The sequence below is a fragment of the Mus musculus genome, chromosome 1, assembly GCF_000001635.26.
Source record: "Mus musculus strain C57BL/6J chromosome 1, GRCm38.p6 C57BL/6J".
NCBI classification, from domain to species: domain Eukaryota; kingdom Metazoa; phylum Chordata; class Mammalia; order Rodentia; family Muridae; genus Mus; species Mus musculus.
This window is the reverse complement of record NC_000067.6, coordinates 132,660,149-132,668,341: the sequence shown is the minus strand read 5'-3', so window position 1 is coordinate 132,668,341 and position 8,193 is coordinate 132,660,149. Positions and strand designations below refer to the sequence as shown.

The 8,193-nt window shown below is 47.7% G+C and overlaps 1 protein-coding gene across 38 annotated transcripts in view; it reads left to right on the top strand.

The window, feature by feature from the left end:
- The window catches only part of Nfasc (neurofascin), a 177,159-nt gene that overhangs the window by 73,507 nt on the left and 95,459 nt on the right, over window positions 1-8,193 (top strand). For 34 of the 38 annotated variants that reach the window (XR_001784700.2, XR_387171.4, XM_030254571.1 and 31 more), the window contains exon 2: window positions 2,755-2,863. The exons of the other annotated variants lie outside the window; for them this stretch is intronic. Coding sequence is in view for 21 of the 34 variants with exons in the window: in XM_006529635.4 (XP_006529698.2) it covers window positions 2,755-2,863 (109 nt within the window). In the remaining 13 variants the exon portion in view is untranslated. The remainder of the gene's footprint in view (window positions 1-2,754; window positions 2,864-8,193) is intronic. 38 annotated transcript variants of the gene reach the window in all.

Sequence of the window (8,193 nt, the reverse complement as noted above, 5' to 3'; positions counted from 1 at the left end):
AAGCCACTGTAACCTTCCAGAATCTGAGGAGATGCTTAGAACACACAGCAAACTCATCCTGCTCCCATCTTTCAGGGACTCAAGCTGCTCCTCTTGCTGTCCACACACTATCAGGTGTCTGTGCAGTCGGTCGCTGTACCCTGGGTGTCAGGCGTCCTTCCTGGGAGCCTCCTGTCCCTGGGTCAGATGGTGAGCCTCTTCCCTGAATTCAGGCTCACTTCTTGTGTAGCCCCCAAAGCCCCATGCAGGATAAAAGTGGTGGTGGTGGGTGTAATCTTATTCCTCTCTAAAGAGTCTGTCTGGCTGTCTGTCTGTCCGTCTGTCTGTCTGTCTTCAAGTCACAGCTCTTGCTTGATCTCACAACTTTTCCATACAGAAGAGCTAATCTCTGGTTTTGAAGCAGCAGCAAAATATTTGCGGGAAGATTTTTCTTTTCCAAGTACTTTCCTATGCACCGTCCCCTGGCTCCGCGAGCAGGGAAAGGTCAGACCCGGTCCTCCCTAAAGAGGCAGCTGTGGGGCGCTGGCCTCTGGGATGCAAACAAGTCCGAGTCCTTACCCAGTGGATTCTTGTTTTGTGTTTCCTGTTCTGCTGGTTTTATTGATACATGATTTGACTGTGCTGCCCTGGCTGGCCTGGAATTCTCTTCCTTTCTGAGTACTGGCATTACAGGCAGGCACCACCATGCCTGACTTTAGTCAATGTTTTACACCATTTTGTCAGGTGTAGAAGGGTAGGGGCATCCACAATGCAATGAATGGAAACCAGTTGGGATGTCTTGAGAGGAAAGGGGCCGTCCTTTGCTTCCTGAAGACACATCTGCCTAATACAATGCGGTCTAATCGCCTTGTTTAAATCTATGTGTGGCGCTTTATTTTCACTTTTAGGGACTTTAAATATCTTGTTATATTTTATAATTATATCACTTATTTGCATATTTCAAAGCCACATGGAGAAGTGTATTAAAAACCTATCCCCTCCTTCCCCCCACCCCCCGTCCACCTTCTCAGCCCCATTTTCCTCATGACCTTCTAATGTGTAGTTTGTCCTTTGTCCTTTAAGCGTATATAAAATTACAACCATATACATACTGACTTTTGTGTTCCTTCCCCATTCTCAAATAAACGGTAGCATACTAAACATACTTTTTTTTTTTTTTTTTTTTTGTCACCTTTCTCTTCTTGACCCTGGAAGTCACGACAGACACATAAGGGCATACTCTTGAGTAGATTCCTAAAACTAAGATTGCTAAGTCAAAGAGCAGCTGCATCTTTAGTACTCTGGGCAGCTACAGTTCATTCCCCTTACTACATTGGTGGTTACCCTTCCTGCAGAGTTACTGTAATCCAGGCAGGTTTCAGGCTGGGACATAGCAAAGCAGACCTGGCTTCCAGGTTCTCCCAGTATCTCTCAGTCCCTACCTGGCACACCCTGCCTCCAACCCTGAACTTTCCAGCCCGGGGACTGGGCTGCTCTTCCTCCAGAGGCTCTTCCCTATATAAGCCAAATATTTTGCGCTCTCTCTCTCTCTCTCTCTCTCTCTCTCTCTCTCTCTCTCTCTCTCTGTCCTTGGGGCCAGTGAACTCACCCGAGTACAGTTTTCCAATAAACCTGACATTGATATAATCTAATCTGGTTTAAATTGGCTCATTTCACCGACAGCAGAGAAATAACCTACCAAACTAGAGCTGGTGCTTTTTGTTAGTCAGCCTTTCTTATGAGGGTGACAAGGTATCTGATTCTTAAGGGAGGCAAGATGTATAAGATGTATTTAGCTCACCAGGGGCAGGGAAGGCACAATAGAGCAGAACTGCTCAACCCGGGGCAGCCAGGAAGCCCGAGCAGTTACAGGAAGAGGCCAGGACAGAATTCAGCCCCCCCCCCCCACCCACCCAGTAGTGTGTCCTCCAAGCAGGACACACTTTCCTAGGTTCCATCACCTCCCAGTTGTCTGTTCAGCTTTTGAATCCATCAATGAACTATGCCATTCATCAGTTGAGAACCATCAGGATCCGATCTTTTCTGGGAATGCCCTCACAGACACACCTAGAGGTGTGTTCACTGCCCTCCAGGGCATTTCTCTGCTCAAGTTCACAGTCAGATCTGACCATCTCAGGACTTGAACCTCCCAGATGCCAACCAGTGTCCCAGAGGCCTCCCTGGTTCATACTATCATATCTTCTCCCATTCTACAGATGGAAAACAAACTAATAAACACATATTCAAAGACTCACTCTTGTTGACAGTCATATCTCATGCTAGAACTTAAAACCTGAGGCTCCTGACCATAAAGTTAAAATTCTTCTCAATGTGCTATGGATATTTGTGATGAAGTTGTTTTTTTCTGTAGATAGCGGGGGTGGGGAGGGGGGGTGAGAAACCACAGTGGCTTTTCTAAGGAACTTAGAAATTAATGAGACATTTATGGGTAAATTCTCCCTTGAGTGTAGGAGAGACTCTTCCGTCTATAACTTAAATCCTTTAGGGTAGAAGGGGATTAGCAGATTGATTGTGGAGTCTGAACACTAAGATGCAATTCATGGATGAGCGGCTACTCGCCAGTGCACTTAAGCACCTTGCGCACACTCTGCCCATTTCCTATAAAGCAAACAAAGATGCCTTTATGTTCTGCAGAACAACAAATGGATGGAGATGTCATTTTCTGAGTGAACTAACAAGTTAAAACCACAGAGTCTTCCCACACACCTACCTGGAGTAACCCTGGGGTTCTTTTCTGTGTTTGCTTTGAGACAGGTTGACTGACTTATGTGCGCTTTGGCAGCCTGGAGTTTTCTTGCCCTCTGCCGACGGGAGCAGAGCCTCTGCTGGTGTTGGGAAAAGCAGGCCGAATGAGGCAGAGAAGGTACCAAGCCTGAGCACTAAATGGAGGGTGGGGTGGAGGTGGATGGAGGGTGGGGTGGAGGTGGACGCTGTTGCCCCCCTCTCTCAGGCTTTTTACCTGGTCCCAGGAATTTTCAAGGACTCGACTCCTTCCTTCTCCCCAGACACAAAAGCCAGAGCCAGCTGCAGAGCCTCAGCCCTGATAAGCCCCCCCCCCCCCCCAAGGAGGCTCTGCCTGGGCGACTCTGGCTCCTTCTGCGCTAGGAGGGGCAGTGAAGTCAGCTGGCATTAGTTTCTGTCATTTTCTCTCCTGTCCACCTTAATTGAAAAATTGAAAACCAGCTTTGTTAATGATCCTAATACATTTGCCTGGGCCTCCACACCCCAGGAACTTCCTGAGCGACAGCCCTGGCATATGGGGGGGGCAGTCTGAGAGCCTCTCTTCTCAGTGGGGCTCAGGGCCTTGGCAGATGGATGGCTGTCCGGGGTGCAAAGAGCAAGGATCTCATGGCACTAAGGCCACACCCTGTATCCAGGGATCGGCGTTGTCTGTTCCCTTCTGGGGGAGAATCTCAGCACTGGCAGCACCTGCCTTCCCTGGAGAGAGTCGAGGCCACACACAAGAATGGAGGGCTTTGCCTTTCTAAGAGCAGCTTACAGAAGATGACAAGCTACTGCTGGGAGTCTGTGAGAGACAGTGGCCCAACCACTTGGGCTGAGAAGGCAAAGGGAGAGATGAACGAGAGATTGTGAAGGTGACATGGCATGGGGATCCAAGCAGCCTCCTTGTGCCCCCTTGGGCCCCTGGGAAGATTAGCTGACTCTGGGGTCTTTTTCATCCCACCATTGTTAAGAACTGTACTTGACCATATCCCTCCCCCGCTCCCACACCTTTTTCCTTTTTTTTGCTCTACTATACATGGAAGATAGATGGCAAAAGCAATGAATTAACCTCTCTCACTGGGCATATAACATTGTAAGGCAACAATTCTCCAATTTTCAGCAGAGTCAGTTAGTCTGGCTGTGGTGGTTTGAATATGCTTGGCCCAGGGTCAAGGCACTACTAGGAGGTGTGGCCTTTTTGGAGTACCTGTGGCCTTGTAGGAAGAAGTGAGTCACTGTGGGTGTGGGCTTTGAGACCCTCCTCCTAGCTGCCTGGAAGAGGGTCCCCTCTGGTTACCTTTGGATCAAGATGTAGAGAACTCTCAACCCATTTTCATGCGCCATGTCTGCCTGGACACTGCCATGCTTCCTGCCCTGATGATAATGGGTTAAACCTCTGAAACTGTAGGCCAGCTTCAATCAAATGTTGTCCCTTATAAGAGGTGCCTTGGTCATGGCATCTCTTCACAGCAATGGAAACACAAACTAAGACAGAAGTTGGTTGGAATCAGGGACTGGGGCATTGCTGTGATAGGCCTAAGGGGATTTTTCTTTGGAGGAATATGGATTTGGGGACTTTGGATTTGGAAAGCAATGGAATACTTTCAGTGGGGCTTAATGGGCAGTCCTAATAGGACTGTGGAAGACATTGGTGCTGAGGGTGATTTGAACTGTGGGGTCCAGGCTCTAGATGTTTCAGAGGAGAAGAATCTTAGTGTGTGGTCTAGAGACTCTTGTGAGGTTTTGGTGAAGAATGTGGCTGTTCTTTGTCCTGGTCTGAAGAGTTTACCTGAGACTAAGGTAAAGAGATTAATTGCATCGACAAAGGAAGTAGACTTTGTCCTCTGGTTTACTCTCATTAAGATTATTTTGATCAAGCATAGCAAGCTTAGAAAGGAAAAATACAAAAAAGTATGGTTCAGGTAATAAAGGGGCACCAGGAAGTGCAATGGAGTTAAATCCTGTGTTCAAAGAGATGAACAGATTAAGGGAGTAGTGACCTCAGGGCAAGATCCCACCCAATGAAGCTTATTGTTTATATGTTTGCTGTTGAATAAGGGGTAGTTATATCATGTTAGGCATTATTATCTGGTTATTGTTTTCATTTGGACTTTTAACTGAAATAAACTATAATACAGAAATGGAGTGCACACCTGCAATCCAGATCTTAAGGCTAGAAGATACAGGCTTTTGATACAGATCTCGACTTGAGATGACACACATTTTTCATCTGGATCTTGAGGCATAGCGGCCATGAAAAGCTTAGGTCCAGGCATGATGGTACACACCTTTTAATACCAGGAGACAGAAACAAGCAGATCTCTAGAGTTCAGGGTTAACCTGGAACACAACAAGTTCTAGATAAAGAAAAGCTTAGGTACAGGCATGGTCACACACACACCTGTAATCACAGAACTCAGGAGACAGAAGCATGCAGAACTCTGAGTTCAAGGTCAGCCTGGTTTACAGAGCAACTTCAAAGACAGCCAAGCTCAGACAATGAAGGAATTGGAAAACAGACAGCTGGTGATAATGTAATAGAACAAGGTGGGCATGTTCCACGCCCAGAAGCAGAAGAACTTGGCAGCTTCACCCATATGGCTCTAGCTTTAAAATCAAGAATAGAAGGGGTCACTGGGACAATTGATGCTGATTAGCTGAAGGTAAGAAATCAGTGGTGATTAAGAAGAGACCAGCATCATTGAGATGAAATCTTCTGGGAAGTGTCTTCTAAAAGCACAAGGAAGCTGTGTTATAGAGATAGCCAAGGTTGTGCCTCATGCTACAGCTAACTTGGTCATGTGTAAGAATCACCCAGGTGGTACTGGTTTTGAAGGTATAAAGGGGTCATGGAGAGCAGCTGAGGCTCGGCACTGTGAGAGGCCAGAGAAGGCCATTGGTGAAGGTACAGCCTCAGTTGCAATTCAGCCCAGGACTGAAGGGGCCATGCAAAGGAGCTGAGGCTTGGCCCCATTAAGAGAGCCTATGGGAGGCTATTGGTGAAGCCTAGTTGCATTGGAAGACCCCAGTGTACAATGGAGATGCCAGTACAATGGAATGGTCACCAAGAACAGCAGCAGCAGTGGAGTGGGAAGGTACAGAGTTTAGAGTTTGCCCAGATGGTTTCCTATCTTGAGTTGGTCCAGTATTTCCTCACTATGACATTTTGGAATGGTAATAAATATCCTGTGATGTGTTTTGATTTTGATTTTATAGGGGATTACAGTTAAGATTTTGGACTTTTTTTTTTTTTTTTTTTTTTTTTTGGTTTTTCGAGACAGGGTTTCTCTGTGTAGCCCTGGCTGTCCTGGAACTCACTCTGTAGACCAGGCTGGCCTCGAACTCAGAAATCCGCCTGCCTCTGCCTCCCGAGTGCTGGGATTAAAGGCGTGTGCCACCACGCCCGGCTTGAACTTTGGACTTTTAACATTGTTGAGAATGTTATAAACTATAGGGACTTTTGAGGTTGGACTAAATGTATTTTCCATTATGCTATGGCTAGGTATAGCCCTGATAGACTCATTTGTTTGAACAAGAGTATGGAGACCAGGGAGTTAAATGTGGTGGTTTGAATATACTTGGCCCAGGGAGTGGCACTGTTAGGAAGTGTGGCCTTGTTGGAAGGAAGTATGTCACTGTCGGGGTGGGCTTTGAGACCCTCCTCCTAGCTGCCTGGAAGAGAGTCTCCTCCTGGATGCCTTTGGATCAAGATGTAGAACTCTCAGCTCCTTCTCCTGCACCATGTCTGCCTAGATGTCACCATGCTTCCTGCCACAATGATAATGGACTGAACCTCTGAACCTATAAGCCAGCCCCAATTAATATTCTTATAAGAGTTGCCTTGGTCATGGTGTCTCTTCACAGCAATGGAACCCCTAAGACACCAGCTTTCAGCCTCCACAGCCCTCTTTGAGCGCTCGGTCATTACCATCCAGTCTCTGACCTACTCTCCTGGAGCTCGCAGTATGTGATGCTGTCCACTGCAGTTCTGGAAATCCCCAGCAAGTTGCCGGATCAGACCATGCTCAGTGTGGTTGTGTCTCAGATATGTCGGCCTCGTCAGCACCCCTCAGCACTGGCTCAGTTTCCCCTCTCACATCCCACTCACTAAGCGTGCCACAGAGGGCTGGGATTCCTGCCGTGAGCACACTGAGCAGACAGACTCAGTGAAGAGGAAACGTCTTTCGAAGACTAACATAGAGAAGAACCTGAAGGAATGCAGAGACTCCCTGCAAATGGACACGTGACTATTGTGAGAAGAGGACACCCCTGGGTTCTTGGCCAGTGCCAGTGGTCATCCTTATCATACATACATACACACACATCATACATGCATGCACACACATCATACATACATATACACACATACATACATCATACATACATATACACATACATGCACAATACATACTACATACATATATACACATACATGCATCATACATACATACATACTACATATATACATACATACATACATCGTGTATATTTGAGGGTTTCTACATGTGGACCCTGTGTTCTGCACACATACAGCTCCCGTGTTCTCCTCTCCCAGCAGCCCTTTGAGACTTCGAGACCCCTTTGTTTTCACCTTTCCCTGATGACAGAATCCAAGCCATAAAGGTTAAGGCCTTGACAGTGCCTCACCAAAGATGATGCCATGCCTGCATTTGGGACCCGGCAATCGGACTCGGGGGTTCTCTGTGGCTTACTTTAGGTTTGGGGCTGAGGGTATCTCCAGTGTGGTTTGTTCGGGTTTCTTGAGAACACTGCATGATGATTCTGAGCAAGTGTCCTCCGGGTCCCAGATGTGACTGGGGACTTGGTGGCTCCAGCTGGGCAGCCTTCTCAGGAAGGAGCCCTGCCCTTCAGGTCGCCTGTGTCCCTTCTCTCTTTGTTCTCAGCCCACTGCCATCTGGAGCTGCCCTAGTCATCTGCTCCTGAGCCCTTCCCTTTCCCTTCTCCTCCCAGCCCAGCAGGAGGGGCCTTCCTAAGCCCAGTGCCTCAGCAACTTGTCATCTGAGGTCACTCAGAGCAGACACCTGTCCTCTACACATGCAGGGAAACCACCCATCTTCCCCAGGCCTTCAATTTCACAAATGGATCCATTTGGTTAATTGCACTTCTACCCCTAAGCCCCTCTGCCTGTCAGCTAGAGACAGGCCTCTTCGCCACAAGCCTCAGGCACAGTGTGTACTCAGGATCCGCAGCTGTGGAGACGCAGGACCAGGGAGCTTGATTGGAGACTGGTTGACTGATTCCAGGCTATTTACATTTAGCCACCTTTGCCCATGGGTGCTGAGACAGGCAGGAATAGGTGTGGGGTGTGGGTGGCAGCAAAGACAGCAGGTGCTGTCCTGATGTCCACCTCCTCTCAGCTCTTTGCCATTGTTTTTTCTTTTTTCTTTTTTTTAACTCCTTTCATGGTGTAGTCCAGGCTGGCTTTGACCTCAGTCTTCTCACTTCTCC